The 27,461-nt window shown below is 42.2% G+C and overlaps 1 protein-coding gene across 1 annotated transcript in view; it reads left to right on the top strand.

The window, feature by feature from the left end:
• LASP1 (LIM and SH3 protein 1) overlaps nucleotides 1-27,461 on the top strand; it is a 375,357-nt gene that overhangs the window by 331,884 nt on the left and 16,012 nt on the right. Inside the window, exons 5-6 of the mRNA XM_070944361.1 lie at nucleotides 20,542-20,707; nucleotides 21,931-22,034. Of these exons, the coding sequence (XP_070800462.1) occupies nucleotides 20,542-20,707; nucleotides 21,931-22,034 (270 nt within the window). The remainder of the gene's footprint in view (nucleotides 1-20,541; nucleotides 20,708-21,930; nucleotides 22,035-27,461) is intronic.

Raw genomic sequence — 27,461 nt, 5'->3', positions numbered from 1 at the left:
CGTGGCGTATTAGTCTATTTGGACGACATTTTGATTTACTCTAATACGATGGAAGAACACGTTCAACTGGTTAGACAGGTCTTAACCAAGTTGCTGGACGCACACCTTTTTGTAAAACTCTCAAAATGTGAGTTCCACCGGGAGGAGATCGATTATCTAGGATTTCGAATCAGTCGTACAGGTATCCAAATGGACCCGAAAAAGGTGACAGCGGTCTTAGAATGGAAAGCTTCGCAAACCCGTAAACAATTGCAGAGTTTTTTAGGTTTTGCAAACTTTTATCGGCATTTTATTCCATCTTTTGCTACAACAGCATTGCCATTAACGGAGCTTTTACGAACAAAAGGTGTGGTGGCCCCTGGGAAAAAACCCAGGCCGGGATACAAACTGCAATGGTCATCCAAGTGCCAACAAGCATTTGAGAACCTTAAACGGGCTTTTGCCACTGAACCCGTGTTGATACACCCTAACACGTCACAACCTTTCGTGATACAAGCGGATGCCAGTGACGTGGCAGTAGGAGTTATTCTAATGCAAAAAGATGTAAACGGTATGCTAAGGCCTTGTGCATATACCTCCCGAAAGTTCACGACCGCAGAAAGGAACTGGGCGGTGTGGGAGAAAGAGGCCTATGCCATCAGATGGGCGTTACAGACATGGAGGCACCTACTAGAGGGAAATCCCATTCCATTCAAAGTCTGGACGGATCACAAGAATCTACAGGCCCTCCAAACGCCCCGAAAACTGTCCCAAAAACAGGTGAGATGGGCACAATATTTCCAGCGATTCCGCTTTTCCCTTGTGTATAAGCCGGCCAGAGGAATGTTTTTAGCGGATGCGTTGTCAAGGATGCCGCAATATCATAGTAAACGAGACGAAGTTTTACAAGCAGTGATCTCACCCCTGAAAGCATATGTCTTGACAACCCCTCAAACCGAGGACTGGCTAACGACCTTGCGGAAAGCCATACGAACGGACACATGGGCCCAAGACAATTCGTCGTCCTTAACACATCGTGATGGCCTAGCATGGTGGGGTGATAAATTGTATATTCCATCCACATTGAGACAACAAGTGTTACTCCAGTGCCATGATAAGAAAACCGCCGGACACTTCGGGTTCCTCAAAACCCTACACCTGATGCGTAGACAATTTTGGTGGCCTAAAATGAGAAAGGAGATCGACCGATACGTCCGGAAATGCCACACGTGCGCTGTATCCAAGCCACGACCAGGAAAGCCATTAGGCCTGTTACAAACAGTAGCCGAACTGAACAGACCATGGGAAGAAATAGCCATGGATTTCATTGTAGACCTTCCCAGTAGTAGGGGCTATACCGTCATTTGGACAGTAGTCAATCTTTTTTCAAAAGAAGCCCATTTTATTCCATGTAAGGGGTTACCCTCCGCCCGACGCCTGGTACGTCTATTCCTACAACACATTTACCGTTTGCATGGAGTACCTAAGAGGATTATATCAGACAGAGGGGTGCAGTTCACTGCCAGGTTCTGGAGAGGTTTCCTTCGTGATATAGGGTCAGCCCAGGGCCTTAGTTCAGCTTATCACCCCAGTAGAAACGGTGTTGTCGAGCGCACGAATGCCATGGTAGAACGATATTTACGTTCCTACGTTACCTACCAACAAAACGATTGGGTGGATTACCTCTTATTCACTGAAACGGCATACAATAACTCAGTGCATTGAAGTACCGGATTCACGCCATTTCAGGTAGTAATGGGGAGAGAATTCCCTGCTATCCCTGAACTGGACCTTTCCCTTCCAAAACGTATGACCCCCAACGACTGGTCTATTAACGTGAAAACTGTATGGCCTCACGTGAAAACCGCCTTGGCACAGGCAGCCGATGAATACAAGCTCCAGGCAGACAAAAAGAGGACTACATGTCCGTCTTTCCAGATTGGGGACCTGGTTTATTTGTCGACGAAATACCTAAAGCTACGATTACCAAGTAAAAAGCTAGGACCCAAATATATAGGCCCATTTCCTATCATTAGGGTAATAAACCCTGTAACATTCATGTTAAAACTACCCCCCTTGTTGGGAAAAACCCATCCGGTTTTCCACTCTAGTCTGTTAAAACCGGCCACCACGCCCACTACAACACCAAAAACACCCCCCGGCCCAGTAACCGGCGCTTACTATGAAATAAAAGGCATCATCGATTCCAAACTACATAGAGGCCGGTTACACTATTTGGTTCGATGGACAGGGTATCCTGATAGTGAGGCATCCTGGGTACCTACAAAAGATATAAACGCCCCAAGACTGCTGAGAAGGTTCCACAGGGCAAACCCCCATAAACCACGTCTATTACGTGACCATTAACATTTTCTTTTTTTGTTTCCTCCTCTTAGACAGACACCTGGTAGGGGGAGCCGCCTGTCGAGCGTCAAGAAGCACTTGACACCGTGTCCATGCGACGTCAGAACATGGATACCCGACCGGCAGGGGGGGGCAGATTCACATGGGTGTTGGTGGTGGAGTAGGCGTCCGGTTAGGCGTTTATGTGCACAGGTGTCTTATGGGGTCGCGTGGGATTAGCATACCACTCTGAGAACACTCCAGAAAATGACGACATCATAGCAGGCCTGGAGGAAATGGGGAAATACGAGACCTACGCAGCTGAGGGTAATCAGAGAAGGAGCTATATAAGAGCTTGACTACGAGGGCGTGACAGCTGCGTCTTTGCTATGCTTTGCATTCCGGTTCCTGTAAGAGCTGATCGCCACAATTAAACGGAGATACACCGGCTTGGCTTCGAGCGTATTCTTTGGGTGTGGACACAGTCCCAGGGGAACCGAGACCGGGGCCACTATAAAACTAAGAGTCTCTAGATGATCCCCCATTTGCATCTCGATTGGCTCAGTCACAAAATTGGCTGGGCCCCCTCCTGCCACTGATCCGTCTAGCTGACAGAATTTGATGGGCCTTTTCATCACTTTTAGTCTTAGGCCCATCTTTTCAACCACGTCTGGGCTGATTATGCACCTGGTGGATCCGGAGTCTAGGAGGGCTGGCATCTGGCCATGGGCCCCGGTGGATGGTACCCTTAGTTCTACTGGGATGGTCAGGGGGCCCCCATTGTGACTCACCAGATCATCGTCGTCGGAATCGGTGTCGGTCTCGCTGTCATCAGCGATGGTCGGAGTTCCCAACTCACCCGGTTTCAGGGGAGCGAACTCAACGACTTCTCCTTTCAGGGTGGTCTCGCAGGCTTTCGCGGGTGCTTTATCAGCCTTCTTTCCTCCGGCAAAAGTCGCCTTGGGCGCTGGTTTGGAGAAACACTCAGCGGCTCGGTGCCCCTCCTTCCCACATTTGAAACACGCGGAGGATTTTGGCTTGGGCCCTGTCTTCCCCACTGCTGCCTTTGGCGCCCCCTTGTGGAATAAGGAGGGTGGCTGATCCCAAAAGCGCCCACCACGGAGCCGGCTTCGGGCCACGTCGATCTCCACCTCTGCTGCCACCACGTACCAGCTCTGCAGGTCTTCAGGAACCCCCCGTGAATGGCAATCTTTGTAGACATTCTCATTCAGTTCATCTTTATAATTCTCTAGTAGGGCCACTTCTGACCACCCTCTCATGTAGGGTGCCAACTCGTGGAACTCTTGGGTGTATTCCGCCACTGATCTCTGGCCCTGCTGAATGCCCTTCATTCTGATTCTCGCTTTTCGCTTGGCTAAGGGGTCCTCAAAGCGAGCTCTGAGGGCTCTCATCAATTGATCATAATTTCTCAGCAAGGGGGAGTTATTATTGTGGAGTCCCACCATCCATTCAGCTGCTACTCTCTCCAAGGCTTTGGTAACGCACCTCACTCGTGCGCCATCTGAGAGGAAGTCCTCTCCCCAGTCCTGCATATGGTTCCATACTTGGGTCAGGAAAAATCCCAGTTTCTTCGGATCTCCTCTGAACTTTTCTGATATGGGGGGAATTTTTGGCTTTCTTTGCCTCTGGGGTGGTGCCTGTATTGCTGGGGGCCCCTGGACTGCTGCCTCTCCCGCCTGAGTTCCAGAGGCTAGAGATGTTCCTGTTGTGACTTCGACCCCCGAGCCCATCTTATCGGAGGGAGAAGACTCCAAAAGTGAAGGAGAGGAGTTGGCAAGTCCTCCCTCTCCAGGACCCTCCTCTCTGGCAATGCTTCAGGTGTCTTCCGAAGGAGAAGAGAGAGGCCAGGAGCCAGGCACTTCCGAGCAGCCGCAGTTAGACAGCGACGGAGATAAGTCTTGGCTGGATCCCCGACAGCGTCAGAAAGACAAGCGCGCGCAGCAGAGAAGGAGGTGTGCCAGAGATTAAGCTGAGTCACTGGACCACACCCCACAGGGGATAAAAGGGGGTGTGGTGGCCATTCAGGCTTTGTGACGGACAAAACTGAAAGCTTGCAAGTCATTCTGCATTTCTGGAACTTTGTTATATGCTCTGCTTGGATTGATTCTTTGGCTTTTGTGGACTTACTTTGATGTGTTCAGAGGAGATAAACCTCCCTTTGTAAGTAAAAACTTTTGGCAAGCAGCCACTGGGTTGCTGCCAATTCTGTTATCAAAGGAAATTCTTGTCTGCCGGTTTATTTTAACTCTTGGTCGACTGCTGGTGTGCGTGTGTGAGACGGGGACAGAACAGTTCCTTCCCCAGCTTGCTCTTTCTCTCCCCCACAAGCAGCAGCCTCTGGTTCATCCCTGGGGCGGTCCCCCCCCCTTCTCAGCAGGGTAAACATACCTCTCTCGGCTTCTACGGCTCTATTCAGCTTCCTTCAGAAGTTGCAGGGCCTGTGTGACCAGGAGGCTTTCTTTCTGCTCCTGCATCCAGGCAGATTCTCCCTTTCAGGGTCTGGTGTTTGTTACTCCAGGGGGGGTCTTTTCCAGCTCCGGTAGCCTCCCCACTCCCACCGACCATCTGGCTTGCTCTGATTCTTCTTCCAGCCGTAAATTTGCCATCCAGTCCAAGGCTCCCCCCCCCTCCCCCCGGTTGGAATGACGAAGCTGTTGAACCGGCAGCTCCCATCTGGTCCTGGTCGCTGTCTTGATCAGACATTGTTTGCTCAGCCCCCTCGGTAGTTTTCCGGGATGGCTGTTAAAAAGAGACCTTGCTTAATGTCAGGACGGCCTCCTTTCATTATTCAAGAAAGAAAACCCCCGACTCCATTTTCATAGAGAAAGGTAACTTTTACTGGATAAGAACTGAATGCAGTCAAAGAAAAGCAAGGTCTGAAGCAAAGGAGCGAAAATCACATATAGAAAGCATCCCCCCCCAACTGTCCAGCGTAAATCATCCAATCCACAGGTTCTCCAGGGGTCATGTGGGAGCAAACATCTGGCAGTGTCATCCTCTTGCTATGCCACGACTGTTGACCTTGAGACGTTATCAGCTTCAAAGAAAACGCCGCAGCAAAGTTTTACTTTCATTTTCCTCCAGCTCGCTTCCCCCCTCCCAAGAATTCCAATAGCTCCCCCCTCCCCCCGTTTAATGACAGCCGAGCAAGTAAGCAATGAAAGAGCTGAGGCTGACAGGGAGTTTGGAGTTTGGTCCCAGGGAAGTGCTAAAAGGTACCTTGTTGGCTCTGGTTTCTTCTCCTCCCTATATTGTAATTGTATTTTTTTAAGTTGTTTCTACTTAAAATAAGGAAGGAAGGGTAATAGGACTATGTGTTCATATAGCAGCAAAATTAAGCTTAAAATGTATTTTTAAATTGCTATTGCTAATTTACCATTGTTATTGCTAAAACACTATGAAGTCAATTTAATTAGTATGCATTCCCAACTATAGAGTTTGTGTTTGAAACGTAATGTACTGTAGACAGACCGACTGGCCAAATGAATGAATGAATCAAGCTGAGCTCGCATGCTGGCACACGTGCCATAGGTTCACCATTGTCAGGGCATTTATTAATCCCATGTTTGGCTCTGGGACTAATTACCCTGGTTTAGAGGAGATGAATCGAGGCTTATTCCTTGTTGCAATAATCTGAAAAGAAACGCGAGAAAAGGTTTCTAATAAAACTCATTTATTTGTTATAAAGAAAATAAAACACCTCACTAACTAAGAAAAGTTAAATTGTTACATTTTGGCAAGTGAGATCTCCTGCCGGTCCAAGACGGACCTCTCTGGCAGGAGAACAAAGGAAAGAGTGTGAAGGAATGTGGGTGGATGGACATGCGCAGTAGCTTTTGATAACAATTCTTGGCAAAGTACGGAAAGTCAGATAGTCCAGAAATAATGAGCTCAGCTGGTAAATAAAATAACGCAGTGACATTCCCCTTCTTTGCCAGTTGAGCGAATATCAGTTCATCATCAAATAAGGCACATCTTCTTGCGCAGATACTCGTGTTGAGCTGCTGGAAGTGGTTTGTTCAGCATATCAGCAATTTGATCATGTGTAGATACATATTGCATTTTGACAAAACCTTTTTTCACTAAATGTTTTATATTTTGATAACGAATGTCAATGTGTCTGGACCTGGAACCTGTAAAATGTGATTCAGAAATATAAACCACCGATTCATTGTCTTCCATCACGGTGATCGGTCGGATCGGGTGTGTCCAGATATCTGTGACTAAAGCATCAAACCAAGTTAGAGAATTACATGCATCTGAAACACAAGCATATTCAGCTTCAGTAGATGAACAAGAAACAAAATTCTGTTTACGTACTTGCCAATAAACAGAACATCCATTTAAGAACATCATATAACCTGAAGTACTTTTACGTGATTTCTTATCACTTGCCCAATCAGAATCTGCATAACAACATAATTCTGCATAATCAGTATGTGTTGGTTCTAACAATAACTTCAAATGTTTGGTGTATTTTAGGTATCTCAATAATTTCTTAATACATGTCCAATGAAACTGTTTTGCCTTACCTACATGTCGTGATAAGAGATTAACACTAAGTGCAATGTCGGGTCTGGTCCAACTACTAATGTATAACAGTGACCCAATGACTGAACGATAAAGTGTTTGATCCTCGAACTCAGGACTTTCTTCTTGTGTCAAGTTGTGAAAATCTGTTTGCATGGGTGTCTTTGTTGTGTTAGCATCTTTCATGTTGCAATGATGCAAAACTTGTTCAATTTTATCTTCTTGTGAAAGACTAAACCCCTTCTGTGTTTTTTCAATCTGAACACCTAAATAAGTGCTAATGTGACCTAATGATTTCAATGTGAAGTATCTCTGCAAAGCTTTGGCAAAAATTTCACTCATTTGCTTATTTGGACCAATATAAACAATATCATCAACATAAACAAGAACTATCTCATATGCATTGTTAGATCTTTTTGTGAACACGCACTCATCAGTTTCGGACTTAATAAAGCCCATTGAATTTAGTTTGTCAGTAAGACATAAATACCACATTAAACCAGATTGTTTCAGACCATAAAGACTTTTGTTTAGGAACCAGGTATCCCCTTCTTGCTGTCGGAATCCTGGAGGACTTCTCACGTAGATCTCTTCGTCTAGGTCTGCATGTAGATAAGCCGTGTCAACATCAAACTGGAAAACTTCTAAACCAAGGATAGTTGCAGTTGCTAAAGCAATTTTTACACTCTCAGTTCTGACTGTCGGTGAGTAAGTATTTGTGTAGTCCTCAGGATAACATTGAGCGAAACCCTGAGCTACAAGTCTGGCCTTGTACAGTGACTCACCATTTGGTTTCTTTTTGATTCTGTAGACCCATCGTGTGCCAATGACCTTTTTGTTTGCTGGAGGTTTTGCAGGTGTAAACACTTTAAGTTTCTTTAGACTGTCCATTTCAACCTGCATTGCTTCATACCATTTGTCTTGCTCTGAATCAGGGAGCTGCTTGATTTGTGTGAAATTATCAGGTGGAAGTGTAACATTGCAAATCAAAGGCAAGGGTGCTTTTGTCAGTTGCCAAGAATATCGTTGTGGAGGGATCCCTTTTGTGGCTCTCTTGGAACGTCTCGGAACAACTGTCCAATCTTCTTCTGCTTCGTCCTCGTCCTCACTTTCGTCGCTAGCGTCAGCATCCGCGGCTTGCGAAGATGGAACATCGGGTTGAGAAGAATCAGTGGAATCTTGATCATCAATCTGTGTAGCATCAGCAGTATCATCTCTGGGAAAATAAACTCCAGGATCATTGGAATGAATCCTGGACCAGTCAATGTCTTCTTCAAAATTAGCAGATTGGGAAATCACAATTGCATGTTTAGAGTCAATAAATCTGCTCCATTTTGAGTTATCATCAATACCCATAAATCTCAGTCTCTTTGCTGCTGGACTTCCTTTTCTTCTTTGAGCTAAGGGAATGTTCACCATAGCGTATGAACCAAAAATATGGATGTTTTTAAGATCAGGCTTGTAGCCATACAACATGAAGAAAGGAGTCTGATTTGTTACACTGCTCCAAGTACGGTTTACAATGTAATTTGCATACTTGATAGCTTCACCCCAGTATATCATATCAAGGTTGGCGTCTTCTAGGAGACAACGCATCATGGTTTGCAATACCTCTCCGTTGTGAGCCGGTGTGTCAGGGGGTGAAGTCTGATGAACAATTCCATTCTTACGCATCCAGTCCTGGAAACGCTGAGACATGAACTCGGCACCACGATCACTCTGGATTCTGGCGATGCGAACTTGGTGTTGGGTAGAAACAAGGGTTGCAAAGTCTTTAAAGATCTGAAAAGTCTCTGATTTTTCTTTCATAGGATATACATATCCATATCTAGAATAATTATCAACAATTGTTAGAAAATATTTTCTACCACCAAATGATGGTGGGAAAGGGCCAACTATGTCAATGTGAACCAAATCAAAAATGCGTGTTGACAGGCATGTAGTGCGTTTGGGAATGGCTGCTGCTTTGGATTTGGCCTTCTTGCATACAGCACAATCCAAAAACACCTTACACCCCTTTAGATCCAAACCTTTTGCGAACTCCGGCATCTTCCTAAGAACATGGAAACTGGCATGCCCCAATCTTCTATGCCATTTGTGGATACACCTGGAATGCAAAGGTTTACCTGTTAGTGAATTCTCAACATTAACATTTTTATGCGGAACCTCAGGCTTGCTCTGAGCAACCTGTTTACCAATTCTATTTTTGTTGGCTTTAGGAGCCTTAGGAATAGCAACAGGATCTCTCTCTGGAGCATCTCTCTCTGGGCCTGTGCGTTCCCTTTTTGGAGTTTGCATACTTGCCTGTGTTTGTTTTTTAGGCTTTGGCTTTAAGTAATAAACACCACCAATTAATATGGTTTCAGCAACAATATCTCCATCTTTAACTATGTAACCTGCTTTTTCAAGGTGGTGAACCTGAAATTTTAATGCTCTAGACAAATGACACTGACTAAGCAAATTACTGGTTGCTGTTGGTATGTAATAAACATCAGGAATGAATGCATCGAGCTCTTCAACATAAACAGTTCCTTTTCCTTTGACCTGACAAGGATGATTGGAAAAAGAATAAAGTTCACGTAGTTCTGGTTCAGGCTCGTGCATTTCTGTGAAAAGTTCCTTTCTGTAGGTGACATGCAATGCTGCACCACTGTCCAAAGTCCACAGGAGTCGTCTGTCATACTCTGGTTGAAGTTGTGGATCATTGGTTAAAGCCAGTGTGGCGAGTGGAGTTTGTGGATCACGCTGGGGACCACGACGACCTTGTCTTCCGCCTCTGCCTCTGCCTCTGGAATCTGTTCCTCTGGGCTGGTGCGTGACGGGAGCTGGAACTCGTTGGGGACAATCCCGGGTGGCATGTCCCACACGATTGCAGGTGTTGCATCTTGGCGTCCTTGGAGCGTAGGTCCTTCCTCGGAAGGGGCGCCTAGCTGGAGCTCTTGATGCAGGTGGTCCTCTCAAGTGTGGCGTGGCCAACATGAATGCCTCTTCTTCAATTAAAAGTCTACAGACATTGTCCACTGTGCATTGAGCAATTGGGACTTGGTTAATTTTTGTAACAGCATCTTTCCATTCATAATTCAAAGAGTTAATAATGATGCTGATCATTTGAATATCTTCAATGTTATGGCCTCTTTCTCTCAATTCTGTTCTCAGTCCTTTCAGTTTGGTTAAATGTCCTCCAATTTGTTCACCAGGTTTCAATCTCGAACCGTGGAGTTCAGACATGAGTAAACATGAAGATTCAATTGAGATAGGCCTGTAGCAATTTTCCAATTCAGCCCAAATTTGTCGGGCTGTTGTGTTTGGTGGAAAAGTGACCTGCAGTTCAGTATCCATGGACATCAATAATGTTGTGCGAGCCCTTATCTCTAAATCTCTTATTGCAAAGTCCCATGGTTGTGCAGGTGGGTTAAATACCATACAGTGTGTGCCTTCTCTAAGAAGCAATAGTGTAATCTCACTGACCCAGGCTTTGTAATTGTGTCCTGACATTTTTAGTTTTGACTCACCAGTTAGTGGAGAGACAGAAAATGCCTGGTGAGGAGCCTGCACTTGGTATGCTGGCTGTGCTGGCAGAAATGCCTGTGGTATTTGCTGTGCCTGTTGTGGACCTAGAAATGGTCTTGGTTGTGCCATTGGAGGTGGGCCAGGAGGTGGCCCTCTTTGCACTTGTGGCTGTGGCACATATGCAGGCATTTGTAGCTGCTGTGGCTGATGCACTGGAATCTGCTGTATTCCATTTGCCATTTGTGCTTGAGCTGCAATATTGGCATGACCTGCTGGAGATGCAGTCATTTGCCTTTGCTGTGTTCCATCTAAAAGGACACCAACACCGCCAGGGGGTGTTTGAGTTTGGGCCTGTGGAAACACTTGTGGCATTTCAGCTTCCTGTAGTAAATTGCTTTTGCCAGCAGATGGCGCTGCACCTTTAGCTTTGGGCAGCTTTGCATACGGGGCATTGTATGCTTTAGAGCAGTGGTCCCCAACCTTTTTATCGCCGCGGACCAATCAGCCTTTGATAATTTTACCGTGGCCTGCTGAGCGCGCGCAGGGGTGGGGGCTTTGGGCCACACGTGCGTACCTGCGCGGGGCTCTCTTCCCTGGAGCCTTTGCGCACGGCCCAGGAGCTTTTGCGCACGGCCCAGGAGCTTTTGCGCACGGCCCAGGAGCCTTTGCGCTGCAGCGTTCATGTCCCCCGGCCGCTGCGCGGCCCGGTGCCAGGTACTCCACGGCCCGGCACCGGGCCGCGGACCGGGGGTTGGGGACCACTGCTTTAGAGTAGGAGTGGTTATGTAAGACATGTGTAACTTGATCAGGGAGACTTTCATGTGACGTATGCAGTGCTCTTTGCCTTAATTGGCCTGACACAGAATCCACCAGGGGGAGTGTCTTTGGCTCTGAGCAAGAAGACAATATGGCGCTTTTTGAAAAATTTAAGTTATCTCCCTTATCTTGCTCAAGCATAGATATAGCCATTTTTGCCTGGGATAGCTGCTGTTCATAGAGTTTTATACGGTCACGATAGGCTTTCATAGCCAGCTCATCCAGGGTGAGCTTAGAGCTTCGAGGAGAATAATGAATTGTTTCTCTCTCTGCGTGGGAGGAATTTTGCTCAGCAGTGTGCTTTAGCCTTGCATCGAGCATTACAAATTCAGAAGGTTCTGGGAAGACTTTTTCAGAGCTTGGAAGATCAGAAGAAAATGTTACTGACCTCAGTCGTAAATCATCATCTTCAAAAACAGCTTCTGTCTTATCTGTCTCCATTTCTGTTCCCACGGCTTCTTCTCGTTCCAGGCGTGTGGCTGTAGTAAGGGGCTGGAAATCTGGAAACCTCCTTTCTGCCACCTTCTCAGCAAAATACATTTTGTATTTGTTTTACTTCTGTTTCGGCATCTCAGCAATATAATTAGCGTACCTCAGTAGCTAAAAACTAATTGCCTATGCGCTCTTATCAGAAGTAACAAAAACAAGGAAAAAGCCATAAATCAAACCGTCCGATCTGCTACCAGGGGTCATGTGGGAGCAAACATCTGGCAGTGTCATCCTCTTGCTATGCCACGACCATTGACCTTGAGACGTTATCAGCTTCAAAGAAAACGCTGCAGCAAAGTTTTACTTTCATTTTCCTCCAGCTCGCTTCCCCCCTCCCAAGAATTCCAATAGCTCCCCCCTACCCCCGTTTCATGACAGCCGAGCAAGTAAGCAATGAAAGAGCTGAGGCTGACAGGGAGTTTGGAGTTTGGTCCCAGGGAAGTGCTAAAAGGTACCTTGTTGGCTCTGGTTTCTTCTCCTCCCTATATTGTAATTGTATTTTTTTAAGTTGTTTCTACTTAAAATAAGGAAGGAAGGGTAATAGGACTATGTGTTCATATAGCAGCAAAATTAAGCTTAAAATGTATTTTTAAATTGCTATTGCTAATTTACCATTGTTATTGCTAAAAAACTATGAAGTCAATTTAATTAGTATGCATTCCCAACTATAGAGTTTGTGTTTGAAACGTAATGTACTGTAGACAGACCGACTGGCCAAATGAATGAATGAATCAAGCTGAGCTCGCATGCTGGCACGCGTGCCATAGGTTCACCATCACGGCCCTATACCATTTCTGACCAGTGGCTATCCAGTCTCTTCTTAAAAACAACTAGTGATGAAGCACCCACAATGTCTGAAGGCAAGCTGTTCTACTGGTTAATTGTTCTCACTGTTAGGAAGTTTCTCCTTAATTCCAGGTTGTTTCTCTCCTTGATTAGTTTCCATCCATTGTTTCTTGTCCTGCCCTCTGGTGCTTTGGAAAATAAGTTGAACCCCTCTTCTTTGTGGCAGCCTCTCAAATATTGGAATACTGCTAAGTATGTCACCCTAGTCCTTCTTTTCTCTAGACTGGCCATACCCAATTTCTGCAACCGTTCTTTACATGTTTTTGTTTCCAGGCCCTTAATCATGTTAGTTGCTCATCTTTGCACTTTTTCCAAAGTCTCAACATCTTTTTTGTAATGTGGTGACCAAAACTGGATGCAGTATTCCAGGTGTGGTCTTACTAAGGATTTATAAAGCGGTACTAATACTTCACGTGATTTTCATTCTGTGCCTCTGTTTATACAACCAAGGATTGCATTAGCTTTTTTGGCTGCTGTCGCACACTGCCGGCTCATGTTTGAGTGATCGTCCACTAGGATTTCAAGGTCCCTCTCACAGTTACAGTTTTTGAGCCAGTTTTCACCTAATCTGTACTTGTGTCTTTGGTTTTTCCTGCCTAGGTGTAAAACCTTGATTTTCTCCACATTAAATTTCATGTTGTTGGATAGGGCCCATTGTTCAAGTCTGTCAAGATCTTTTTGGATCCTGAGCTTGTCTTCTGGGGTGTTGGCTATTCCTGCCAGCTTAGTGTCATCTGCAAATTTGATGAGTTCCCATTCCCTCAGCTAAGTCATTTATGAAGATTGTTCTGTCCTCACTACACATTAGTCTGTGTGCAGCTCGACATGCAGCTAAACCCACCTATCCTCCAATAAAACAGACCATGTGTGTAGATCTGAATGTTTTATTGAAAGAACAGGATATGGTGAAACTGTGGAAAATAGGGATACATACAATGAGAACCAAATACAAGATAGACAGTAATAAGTTACTGCTGAACATAACAATTAATAAATACAAGCAATTTGAATCTCACCAGCAATGCTCTGTGTGTGGGATGTGGGTTTGTCCTTGGATGACCATGTGCCACAGATTAAGATGGATTCTTCTTTGTGCTACTGCCTTCTCCAAATGCTAAAGGTAATGGAGTCTGGCTTCCCAGTATGCACTTGTTTTGAGAGTGTGGGCTGATGGGTAAAGGAGTTGGGTCAGCTTCAAACAATATAATTGGTATTTGTCTCTCCGGCCACTAGATGGGGCTAGAGAGCAATGACAGTATATAAAGATTGTATGTTGGGGCATAGTTGTCCCTCCGGCCATTAGATGGGGCTAGAGAGCAACAACAGTATATAAAGGTTATATGCTGGGTCATGACACTCCCCGCCTGGTATCAGCAGATACCACTATTTAAGTTCTTAGATGGTAGCATTAGGTGAGCTGCCATTGCTTTTTTGCTGATATGGTTGTCAATGAGGTGGTGCCACTGCAGTTTCTGATGAGGCTTCTGGGAACTTGACAGTGATCTAGGTCATCTGATATATATATCCAGCACCATTCTGTAGCAACGGGACCTGAGTCATGTCAGAAGGTATCTGGACAGTGACTTGGCTTTGAGGCTGGCACGTAGCTTCTTCTGTTACTGTGAGGCTGCCTTCAGATTCTGCGTTGGATGAAGAATCTCCATTCATCTGGGATCTGTGAGATGTTGAACATTCTTCCTTCAGAAAATGTTCTTGCTTGCAAGCCACGTTCATCAGGGATTTGCCCTTTGGTGAACTGCTCTTTCTTTCTGTGCATTTGGTTTGGATGGATGAAACTGAATCTTTGGCATATTTGCTGGGGGGACCCGCCTCTGAAACGAGGAAACCATTTTTTTCTGAGGATGCAAGTTTCTGATGTTGTTGTGGCCTGCCAGCTGCCAGCGGAGCTGGTGGCAGACTCAGACAATGAAGAGGTTGGGGAGGAACCTGGGCCAGTCCTGGAGTCTGGGGAAGGCTCTGATGGATGCTCTGTGTCAGAAGCAGAGATAGAGCCAGGGCCATCTGACATTTCCCAGCTGCCTTCGGAGGCGGAGATAAGTGGGGAGGAAGAACAGCTGGGGCCTGTTCCAGATACTGTTCTGCCCCAGCTCCGGATTCCCAAGGATTGTGACACACACCAACGGTCCTTATCAAAGTTATAACGTACCAAGAATAAACAAAGTCCGGCAAAGGTTGGCAACCAGCCCAGAAAACAAGATACAATAAGACACTCACTCTCCAAAATGCTCTGTAATAATTACACATTGTTTCCAGCAAGAAATTACTAACTGTGTGCGACTTAAATAGGCTAAGGGAGTGACCAATTATCCTCAGACCTTACTCTCGAGGAGACCTCCTCCTCCTAAGTAGCCACTCCTGCCTTTTTGCAGCCCTGTGTGCTCGAGCATTGAGGAGAGGCTCCTCCACTTTGCTCTCTCCACTTGAAGGAGCCTCTGGAGGTTCTGAAGGCCCTGGCTGAGTCTCTGCCTCTGACACCACATCCTCTTCAGCCTCCTCGCTGTCCGACGCGAGCGCCGGCTGCACAGGCTGCTGGCGCGACCCCACACCAGCCTCCTCGTCGGGATCAGCCACGATCCATGCAGGCTGCTGGCGGGCCACAACAGATACGCACATGCGCAGAGCTGTTAGGAGAGGAGAACACAACTGAGGACAAGGAGCTGACTCGGGAAGAAAGGCACACATGGACACTGAATGGCCCCTCCCTGGCTGGGGAATAAATAGAAGGAAAGGGGAGGGGTGGTTTCAGGAGACAACTGTTTGGCTTTCCTTCTCATCGTGGTTCCTGCCTCAGAGACTGCTTGCCAGAACTTAATTTACAGCCTTGCAGCAATTATCTCAAGGAACTGATAAGGTCTGTTACTGCAGTTAACCCTTTGAAGGATGCCACTAATTCACAGTAGCTAAATAAAGAGGGGTTTTTCAGGACAAGGAGTCTGTTTATTGGTTCTGATAAGGCTGGGTCAGAACAGATGTATTTGTTGTGGTCTGCCAGCACCTTCGCAGCTGGCAGCAGAGTTGGACAGTGAGGAGTCTGGGGAGGAACATGGGCCAGTCCTGGAGTCTGGGGAAGGCTTGGACAAGGGCTCTGTGTCGGAGGCAGAGATGTGGCCAGGGCCATCTGGGAGTTATGTGCGGACTCTGGAGCCTCCAGAGTCGGACATCAGAGAGGTAGAGGAACAGAGGGAGCCTGTTCCTAGTGCGCGCATGCGCAGAGCTGCCAGAAGGCAAGAACAGTTAAAACAAAAGGGCCTGGTGGCTCAGCAGACTAAAAGCATTGTGATTAACACCAGCTGTCTGCAATTACTGTAAGTTTGAATCTCACCAGGCTCAAGGTTGACTCAGCCTTCCATCCTTTCTAAGGTAAGTAAAATGAGGACCCAGTTTGTGGGGGCAATAAGCTGACTTTGTATAAATATACAAAAGTATGAAGGCTATTGCTTAACGCATTGTAAGCCGCCCTGAGTCTTCGGAGAAGGGCAGCATATAAATCAAATTTTAAAAAAAACAAACTCAGGAGTAAGGCTTGGAGATGATTGTCCCCTCCCATAAGAAATAAAGGAAGAGCAAAGGCACGTGGGCCTTTGCAGGAAGCAACGTTGTGGATGGTGTCGGTTTGTACTTTGAAGCTCCGTTTTTTACTCTGTTTTTCCATGTGGCCTTGCCAAGATAATTGCCAATTAGGTCTTTGGCAGCATGTCAAAGAAGATAAAGGTGGGTGTTTACCAGCCTTATCCGAAGGACTGTGGCAGACTTCTGTTGGACTATTTATAAGCTCTTGGTGATTCAGTACGTGCTGTGAATGAAAGGAATTCACAGCCATTAAAATAAAAAAAAGGGTTTTGGGGACTAATTGTGTGCTTTTTACTATATCAGGAAGCATAGGTCAGAACAGTATTTGTTCCACACCTAGTGTCAGGATCCTCCTGTGACTGACTGAATGGAAGTTCCTTTTGAACAAATACCGTGGAAGACACTGCAGAAGACTGGTCCAGTTGCTTTTTGACCTTTGCTGATGCTTGTGGTGTGGCTGTAGGCTGCTGCACTATTTGAGCTGTAGTATTCTCCACAGGTTCTGTGGTATGAATAGCATAGATAGACTCTGGAGACTGGCAAGGAGCAGGCTACAGCTTGTTCTTTATTGTTAGGTAGGTGTCATCTCTGTGGTCTGAAGGGAAGAGGGGAGACCCGATTGTCACTATCTTCTTTGACTAATCCCTGCTCTGTCATTTCTAAAGGGAGTTTGTCGTCAGTAGATATTAACACCTGATTGTCATCTTCCATCCTTTGTAAGTCTGTGCACCTTAAATGACCTTGGTCACCGTCACAGGCGAGGTTGTCACTAAAGGAACCTGTGAAGGGACAAGGCAAATGGGTGATGTGCGGTGATTCCTTTAAGAGGAATTGGTTGTGGGATAGTTTTAAGGCCAGTTTCAGGGTAGTTTACATTTATTGTCCTGATTCGTTTTGCATGCTCAGCAGATTCAATTCTTTCTTTTTTTTTCCCCCCAAAAAAAATTTTTTTTAAACATAAAACATAAAATACATCTTTTTAGAGCAAGGGTTTGGTCCGGCATAAAATGAGTACAATTATTCACATTCCCTCAATCAATTTTGTTCCAAATTTTATCCATTTACATCTTTAAAAAAAAGAAAAAAAAATCTTATTTTAAACATTTATCATTCTATTATTACACCCAAAATTCTAAACAATAAACACCTTTCTAAATCTTTATCATTTTAACAATCAATATTTCATATATATTCCTCAATCCTAAAACCCATTACCTCAAATCTATATTTTACTTCTCTTAAATGACATCTAATATCCATAATCTTAACAAAAAGTATTTTCCTCCTCTCTTAAAGTCATTTCATAAACAATCAACATTTCCTTCTATAGTTTGTTACTTCCACAATACTTTGGGTTTTTTTACTTCAAGTTTATTCTCATATTTTATTGAATCTAATTTTTAACTGGTTCATAGTTTAAATATCTATTTCCCAGCTGTATTTTCCAATACTCCTGTCTGTATTTATTTAAACTGGTTCACAGTTTAGCTACTATTCTCCAGTAAAATCTCTTCCACTTCCTCCTAAATTTATTTTTTAGCTGGTTCACATCTTAATCAGCTGCTTTCCAGCAATGCTTTCCTCCACTCCTTAATTATTTTAGCTGGTTCACAGTATAATTTTACCTGCACACCAACCTTCTCCTTAACTCCTAAATCTATTATAAAACTGGTTCACAACTCAAGTAGTTGCCTTCCAGCAATGCTTTCCTCCACTCCTACCCCTATTTTTAACTGGTTCACAACTTTATTTCAATTGATCCCCAGGTATTGATCCTCCACTCCTAACTTTTTATTTTTGGCTGGTTCACAGTTTTGCTTTAACTGTTTTCCAGCACATGCTTTCCTCCACTCCTAACTCTTATTTTTATTTTTAACTGGTTCCCAATTTACTTTAACTGTTCTCCAGTATGATGCTTTCCTCCACTCCTACCTTATTTGTAAAACTGGGTCACAGCTTTGCTTTCACTGATCTCCAGAATCATGCTTTCCTCTACTCCTAAATTCATTTATTTAACTAATTCATAACATTTATCTCTTATTCAGTTGTTTAGCTCCAAATTACTTCGGAATGTGTTACCAATATTGTTTTCCAATCTATTCTCCTCCATATCTCTTACCAATTTAAGATAAAAGTATATTTCAATAAATATCTTATCTCCTATTCTCTCTTAAGTTTTCTCCCATTCCATGCTTATTTCTTATTTTCAATAGGAAACATTTTGAAACACTTTAAAATCAATTTTTTATGGTTCTTAATTCTATAAATAATTCTTTTTACCATCCAACGCCTTTAAAGGTAAACATTTTCTTCCAGATTATTAAATCTGTAGGTAGTGCTAGTTAAAAATTCAAAGTTTAAAAAAGGCATTAGAACATCCAAAAATCATGTTTTTCTTCAATCATTTATGCTCTTATTTCTTAAGCAAATTGTTTATATATTTATATGAGAATAATAATAGAAAAAAAGGAGAGAGTAATAGCAATAATAATATTAATTACAATAAAAGAAATACAAAAAAAAATAAGGCAACACTAAAAAAGGAAAAGAAAAAGAAGAGAGTAGAAATATAACAAAAGAAGTCAAATGGTTTAAAAAAGAAAATAGAGAGGGGAAAAGAAACAAAGAGAAAGATACTAAAAGAAAGAAATAGAGAGAGAACATAGAGAAGAAAAGAAAAAAGAAAAAAAAGTATCTCCTAGCATTATTCAACCACCCAGAAACCGTTACATTCATTTAAATCAAAATATAATATTTTGTTGTCTTGTTACATAATATATTCCATTATTCCTTTCTCCAATCTGTTCAAATATGTATCTTTTCCATTTCAATGTCATCAAAGTTATGAGTTCTACAAAGTTAATTCTGAAGCTATTCCATATATGGTATCATCATGTCCTTCTTCTATTGCCACACCCTTCTTTTGTTGCCACGTTTATTAGTTCAGTTTTCATTGTTCCATTTAATTTCTTCTTTCTAATCTTCAATAAATCCTCCAGTGAACAGATTATGTATCCTAAGTCAAGTTCTCTTAGTCTTTTCCTCAAAATAGTCAAGTTTAAATAACAAGCAACAAAGTTTCTCTTTTCAAGTAACAAGCAGCCTGGAATTTAGACTTTCACTTTTCAGCTGGCAACCATTTTTTCCATCTCCGTTTGTCTTTTTCCTTTGCTTTTGAATGCATAATTATTTCCTCTTCTCCTTCCTCTCTCCCAAACATAGTCCAATCTCATTTATCCACCATAAAGTAAAGAAAAAATATATCCAGATCTGTAGTCAAACATTTCCAAAAAGTCAGTAATTTAGGTTATCCACCAACAGGTCTTTTGTCTTTGTGCCCCAATAGTTCTCAGCCGCTGTTAAGGCTGGGGCAGACTAATTGTAATTTAGCGCTTGTGGGCAGTTCCTGCCTGGGTTGATGTCCACTCACCCGGCATGCAAACTCCCGGCTCCGCTCTCCGCTTCTCCTCTTCTCCTCCTGCGTATTCTTGTATCCCGGTTGCCGCGGTCTCAGGGCAGCCGCCATGGCCGCCGTTCCACCGCCGCCAGGGCAGGGGGCAAGCCTCCGGCCCCGAGGAACCTGCCCATTCCTCTCGGCCATCCGAGGGGTCCCTCTCTATCCCCTTGTCCCTACAGGACAGGGTAGGTCCAAAGACCTACCGGCGGGGGCTTGGAAGATGGGGTTTTCGCGGGGCTCCGAAGAGCCCGCTAATTCCCCGTCTGTATCCCTGCGGCGCCAACCGGAAGTCTTGCTCAGCAGATTCAATTCTGAGCCATTTAATTATCAAATGTATCTCCTCACTACATGAGAAATCTAAGCTTCTGATGGAATTTTGGAAGGAAGATCGCCATGGTCTATAGCTTTCAGGGTGATCATTAAACTTTTCAAGTCCTTGTGTGACTAACTCACGTCATGCAAGGAAGTTGGCAAGGTCTATGGTGGCTTGATTAGCTGACTGTGCATCGCTGTGGTGAAAAGGTGTTGTGCAGTCATACCTTTTAGGAGTCTCTGATTTCAGCTGGTCCTTTTCATGCTGCTCTGGCATGAAGGCTGATCCTGTAGGATAATTTGCAGGGTCAAGTACCTTGGGTGTGAGCAGTTTGCTATCAGAGGTGCAGCTTTGCTTGGAGCTTTCTCATTTGTAGGCTTGGGGCTTGTCGTTAGCCTGTAGTGGTGCTGAGTAGCATCTTTGGCTTGTTTCTTGAAGGTTGTCTTTTCCATCGAGGTGAGCATTGCTGCTTGGCCTGGAGTCCCAATCATTGAATTTTCATCAAGACAGTGGAAACAAAAATTCATGACATAATGAAGGTCAGCAAGGAGCCAGAAAGGTTTCTACTAGTGATGTGGGAAATACATTATAAGGCTTTTAGATACTCAATACTGCTTGCTAATAATATCTTTTCCTTCTTTTGTAGATAAAATACCATGAAGAATTTGAGAAGAGCAAGATGGGTGCTCCTGGAGGGGAGGGAGGTGAGCTGGAGCTCCGTAATTCCCAAGAAGGTGCCAATTACAGGAGAACAGTTGAGCAGCCACCACCATCACATCAGCAACCTCATCATGCCCAGCCAAGTAACCTTGGTAATGAGCAGGAGGAAAGAGAGATTGTTGGTAATCCCATCAATGTATTCACATGAATTTTAAGTATTAATTTGGGTTGCCTCTGTTCACCTTATAGTTATATGGCAGTGTTTTATGAGGCCTTATAGTTTATAATTATTATTTATTTCTTACAAAGCAATCTAAGGAACTCATGCGAGGATATAGTCTCATTTTTAATTTAGCTGTGAGATAGATTGGGCTGAAAAAAGGAACTAGCCCAAAATTACTATTGATGGTTGAAGGGGGACTTGAACCCAAGTCTTCCTAACCCCAATCCATGTTAGTATCACATCACATCAGATTTCTATTGTTAGAAGAATCATGAGATATATGTGTGAAGTGAAACAATTCCATAGCAGTGAGAAGTGGAAGGTGGAACTTATGCTAAAGTGACAGGGAATAATATAACACAGGTGGAAAGACTATGCTAGTTGATGCCAAATATGGCATTCTGCACCCAGTTTATCCATCTGATATTAAAAGCAAGAAAAGCATTGTAGATGATGCCTGTCAATATTGTATGCTAAGCTGGAATGATTATCTGTAATACTAGGCAAAATAAACAGTTGCAGTCACCAAAAATATAAAAGTAATAGGACTAATAATTGCAGATAAAAATATGTTGGTAATACCTTCCATTTTCTTATAAATTATATTCTGTTCAGTTACTCTATTCAATTTTATTACAATCACTGACCACTATTCAAATTCATGCACTCAATAGACCATGCAGAAACAATATAAGATTGAAATAAAATTAAGGCTTAAAACTATTAAGCTTTGATAAGCACACAAATTGTGGTTCCATTTGATTACAAATTATTAAAAATTATTCTCCCCCAAGTAGTGACACCAGGCTCAAAAAACAGCCAGACAGAATTTTGCAGCATGCCATGTAATTCTAAAATTACATCAATCCACAAATAAACAGCACAAATGATTTCATATCAAAGGAGTTTTGAAAACATAATGTCAAATAGAAATAATGATGAAAAGAAAGGGTTGTACTTAGTGCTTTACCAGATTTTGTTGTCTTAAAGTAGCATTTCAATTTGTGACCTTTGCATTTCATAGATATCTTCATCAGGAATTTTGCATTGATAGTCATCCAATGCAGATTCAAGTTGTAATCAGTAAACAGTTAACAATTTGCTTTCAGTTAACAGTTTGTTTGTCTCCCCCCTCCCCCCCCCACATCCTAGTTTACCATCAGCAGTCACCACAACAACCAGCCTCTCAGTCCTGTGGCTATAAGGAACCAGCAGCACCAGTCTCAATACAGCATAGTGCCCCAACTGGAGGAGGTGTAAGTGTGGTCCTGCATTGATGTGTATATAAAATATCTTGTAAATATGTCAGGTTTTTATTCTGAAATAAGTAGTTTAATGCTTAACTACAACCCTATGATATGGTCTATCTCTAAGGTTCAGGTGAAGGCAGGAAGAAAGGTATACATATTAAGCAAATTATTTAAATTGCATCAATGTGTATTATTGGAAAGGAATCATTTTGCAAGTCTTATCTCTGTCTGAAACTACACAGAAGGCAGCTCAAGATACTGTGATATTTAGTCTGAAAGGGTCTATTGATTCTCTGATTTTAACTGAATCTTGAAGTTATAGTTCCATCTTTTTAACCCTTAACTTGTGTAGTTAGAAAGTCTCAGATAATCAGTAAAACCTCTGACTCAAACTTCATTCAGTTCATGCTGAACTGCAGGACAGTGGGGTACAGTGCACCTATAAACCAAACTAAGACCAAAGTACCTGTAAAATTGATACAGTTGTGTGTAGCATTTCTAGGTGTTGCCCTTAATTTTTAGCCTGTGCTTTTTAATATTTTATATTGCAGTTTCATAAACAATAATATAGAAAATAACAATTTAAGTATAATGTATAGAATAACATGAGATGGGCAGTTAAGAAGTTTGATATATAAATAAATAAATAAATTGTGTTTGCATATAACAATAGGCCAAAACTCTTCTGAATTTGGGGATGTTATAAGAGTTAGCATCTACCAGAAGAACAAGCCAGAAACACTATTTGTGATGGGAGCTAATAGGAGCCAAAAGTTTGAGTTTACCTTTTCTCAGGACTTCACACTGTTCAGTTGCTCACTAGAATACTGGAAAAAGGAGAATAGAGAATGTGGAGCAGGGAAACTTAAAAAAAACTTTGCTGCAATATGCAGCATCATACAGCACAGGGGGAAAAAGCATGTAGAGGGGCACATAGAGCATAGCAGATCTTCCTGGAATAGGTGGCTGTCCAAGCAGATAAACTCTGTGGTTTTTATTTGGTCTATAGGTTGGATGTCTTCTTATATTTTATCTCTGGGAGAAGTACATTAATTACCAGTTCCACATTCCTACTGACATGCTTATGTGCTCAGACATAGTAATGTAAAATACACTGTGCACAATTATTAGGCAAGTTTTATTTTGGAGGATTAATTTTATTATTGAACAGCTACAGTGCTCTTGGTCAATCCAAAATGTTAATCAACCTCAAACCTGAATATTTAATAAAGAAAAAGTGTGGTTTTGACTTTCTTAGGAGAATATCTTTGTGTGCACAATTATTGGGCAACTATTAGTGTGCAGAATTATTGTGCATCTAAATGAAAAATGAAAATTTGCCCATCTCACTCGTTTATTTGCATCTGTTAAAGTGAGAAACCCTTTCATGGATCACTGCCTTGTCGTGGTGAAGGGGCTTGCACAGTGCAATGAAGCTATGAGCTATGTTGTGCAGGGCCACCCAAGACGGACAAGTCATAGCAGAGAGCTCTGACAAAACGTGATCCACTGGAGAAGGAAATGGCAACCCACTCCAATATCTTTGCCATGAAAACCCCATGGACAGTACCAAAAGGAACAAAGATATGATGCTGGAAGATGAGCCCCTCAGGTCGGAAGGTGTCCAATATGCTACTGGGGAAGAGCAGAGGGCTAGTACTAGTAGCACCAGAAAGAGTGAAGCGACTGGGCCAAAGCCGAAAGGACAGTCAGCTGTGGATGTATCTGGTGGTGAAAGGAAAGTCCAATGCTGCAAAGATCTATTCTCCATAGGAACCTGGAATGTAAGATCCATGAATCAAGGCAAGCTGGACATGGTCAAACAAGAGATGACAAGACTGAACATCAACAACTTAGGAATCAGCGAACTAAAATGGACAGGAATGGGTGAATTTAATTCAGATGACCATCAAGTATACTACTGCAGGCAAGAAACCCTCAGAAGAAATGGAGTAGCCATCATAGTCAATAAAAGAATAGGAAAAGCAGTACTGGGATACAATCCCCAAAATGACAGAATGACCTCAGTTCAAATCCCAGGCAAACCATTCAACATCATAGTAGTCCAAGTCTATGCCCTAACCACTGGTGCTGAAAAGGATGAAGTTGACCGGTTCTATGAAGACCTACAACACCTTCTAGAATTAACACCAAAAAATGATGTCCTTATCATCATGGGGGATTGGAATGCTAAAGTAGGAAGCCAAAAGATAACCGGAATAACAGGCAAGTTTGGTCTTGGAGTACAAAATGAGGCAGGGCACAGGCTGGTAGAATTTTGTCAAGAGAATACAATGGTCATAGCAAACACTCTTTTCCTTTTTTTTTTTTAATTGAAAAGTTTTATAGGAAATACAAACATTTTCTCCCCCCCTTCTCCCCTCCCCCATCCCTCCCCCCTTGCCCTCCCACCCATCCTTTCCCCCTCCCCCTTCCCCCCCACCCCCCTCCCTAGACTTCCCAGAACAAGCACAGGGTATAGCATTCACAAACATAAAACTAAAATATGCTAACAAATTGTTGACTTCAAATTCTCTCTAGGTCTTTAACTCCTTATAGTTCAAAACCCTATAAACATAAACTAAAGATTAAAAATGTTTCATTCATAAGCTATATGAATCTTCTTAGTCTGATACTTATTTTGAATATAGTCAATCCATCTTCTCCATTCCGATATGCATCTTTCGTTTGAATGGTCTTTAAGATATGATGAAATTTTTGCCATCTCCGCCAAATGCACGACTTTTAGTGTCCATTCCTCAATAGTAGGTGGATCTTCCTTCTTCCAATACTGTGCCACCAGTAACCTGGCAGCTGTTATTAAATTCAAAACCAACTTAGTCTCTATTACAGTACAATCCGTAACTATTCCCAACAAAAAAAACTGTGGTGTAAATTTAATCTTTTTCTTTAAAATATTTTGAATAATCCACCATATTTTTATCTAAAAAGCCTTTTTTTGCATGTCCACCATATATGAAAATATGTAGCATCTTCACACTCACATCGCCAACACTTAGGTTGTAAGTTTGGATACATACAGGCTAGGTTTTTTGGATCTAAATACCATCTATAAAACATTTTATAAAAGTTCTCTCTTAAGTTTTGGGCTTGTGTAAATCTTACATTTCTAACCCATATCTTTTCCCATGTTTCCATCATTATTGGTTCTCCTATATTTTGTGCCCATTTTATCATACAATCCTTGACTAGCTCTGTTTCTGAATCTATTTCCACTAACACATTATACAATCTTTTTATATGCATTTGACTTTTGTCTCTTATTTGTTTTATCAAATTCTCATCCTGCTGCAAAATACCAATTTTTTGATCTTCTCTCCATCTGGCCTGCAGCTGCCCATACTGAAACCAAGTTCTAATTATTCCTTCTTCTCTTAATTGCTCCATAGATTTTAATTGTAATCTAACTCCTTCTTTATAAAGGAGTTCCTTGTATGTAGTCTTATCTTGCTTTTGCTCCAAATTTATATTCTCTATCGCGTGTCTGGGTACTGTCCATATTGGTAACTTATCATTTAATTTATATTGATACTTTTTCCAGACACGCAATAGAGCATTTCTTAATATATGACTTTTAAAAATCTTATCTACTTTCTTGTCATACAATAAATAAGCATGCCAGCCGTAGACCAGACCATATCCTTCAATATTTAATATCCTTTCCTCCGTTAAATTTATCCAATCAGTAATTGCTGAGAGAGCAGCAGCTTCGTAGTACAATGTTAAATTGGGCCTTTTAAGACCTCCTCTTTCTCGTGTATCTTGCATTATCTTTTGATTTACTCGCGGTTTCTTCCCTGCCCAAACAAATTTATGCCCTTCTGCCATTCCTTCAAATTTTCATCTTTTTTAACCATAGGTATCATTTGAAAAAGAAATAAAAACCTTGGTAAAACATTCATTTTTACTGCGGCTATCCTTCCCAGCAAAGACAGTTGTAGTTTTTTCCAGTTTTCCATCTCTTTCTGTATTTTTTGCCATAACGGTTCATAATTGTGTTGATATAATTTCATATTTGTGGTCATAATATAAACCCCTAAATATTTAACCTTCTTAACTATCTCAAATCCTGTTACCCTTTCTATCTCTTCTTTTTGGCTTCTAGTCATATTTTTAGCTATTATCTTTGTTTTGGCTGTATTTATTTTAAAACCAGATACTTGTCCATATGAGTTAATTATATCCATCAAGGCTGTAATCGATTGTACTGGTTGGGCTAAGGTAACAACCAGGTCATCCGCAAATGCTCGTAGCTTATACTCATGCTGTCTAATTTTAATTCCCTTTATTGTATCCATCCCACGTATTTTACTCAGTAGAATTTCCAGCGTCAAAATAAACAATAATGGAGATAGGGGACAACCTTGCCTTGTTCCTTTTTCTATATTAAAAGTATCTGTTAAACCACCATTGATTATTATTTGCGCTGTTTGTTTTTGATATATTGCCTTAATAGATTGTATAAAATGTTCTCCAAATTGCATCCTTTCTATTAATTTTAATAAAAAATGCCAATTCAATCTATCAAAGGCTTTCTCAGCATCCAGAAATACTAGCACTGCGGGGACCTGGTTGTTCCTTCCCAAATACTCTAGTAAATTAACAATTTGCCTTAACATTACTTTTCATTTGTCTACCATTTATAAAACCAGTTTGATCATGATGAATCATTTGCTGCATAACTGTCATTAATCTATTTGCTAATATTTTAGCAAAAATCTTGTAGTCTGTATTTAAAAGTGAAATCGGCCTATAGTTTTTTGGATCTGTATGATCTTGACCCTCTTTTGGTATCAAAGAAATAAAAGCTGTCTTCCAAGTTGGAGGTACCTCTCCTCCCTGTTGTATATTGTTAAATAATTCCTTCAGTGGTTCCACCATTTCCTCCTGTAAGCTTTTATAATAAACAGCTGTCAAGCCATCTGTCCCTGGAGCTTTGCCCACTTTCAACTGCTTAATTGCAAACAAAATTTCCTCGGAAGTGATCAGTTGATTTAAGCTGTCCCTCTGCTCTTTTGAAGTTATACAAATATTCTCTTTCTGCAAATATCTATATCTATATCTTGAATTTTATCTCCAGTATACAACCTTGAGTAAAACTCTAAAAAAGATCTTTTAATCAATTCTTGCTCATAAACCTCTTTACCCTTATATTTTATTTTCTCTATAATCCTTGATTTCTGCTTTTTCCTTAACAGATATGCTAACCACCTGCCTGGTTTATTAGCATTACAAAAAGTATTATGTTTAGCATATTGTAAGTTAGTTGCCACTTGATCTGCTATTAACATGTTAAATTTTATTTTGGCTGTTCACCGCCCTGAGTCCGAAAGGAGAAGGGCGGTATAGAAATTTGAATAATAAAATAAAATAAATAAAATAAATTGACCTTTCAGTAAATTAATTGCCTCT

This window comes from Pituophis catenifer, unplaced genomic scaffold (genome assembly GCF_029215685.1).
Source record: "Pituophis catenifer annectens isolate HBS135680 unplaced genomic scaffold, rPitCat1.0.hap2 SCAF_5, whole genome shotgun sequence".
NCBI lineage: Eukaryota > Metazoa > Chordata > Lepidosauria > Squamata > Colubridae > Pituophis > Pituophis catenifer.
This window is presented reverse-complemented; position numbering and strand designations above follow the sequence as displayed.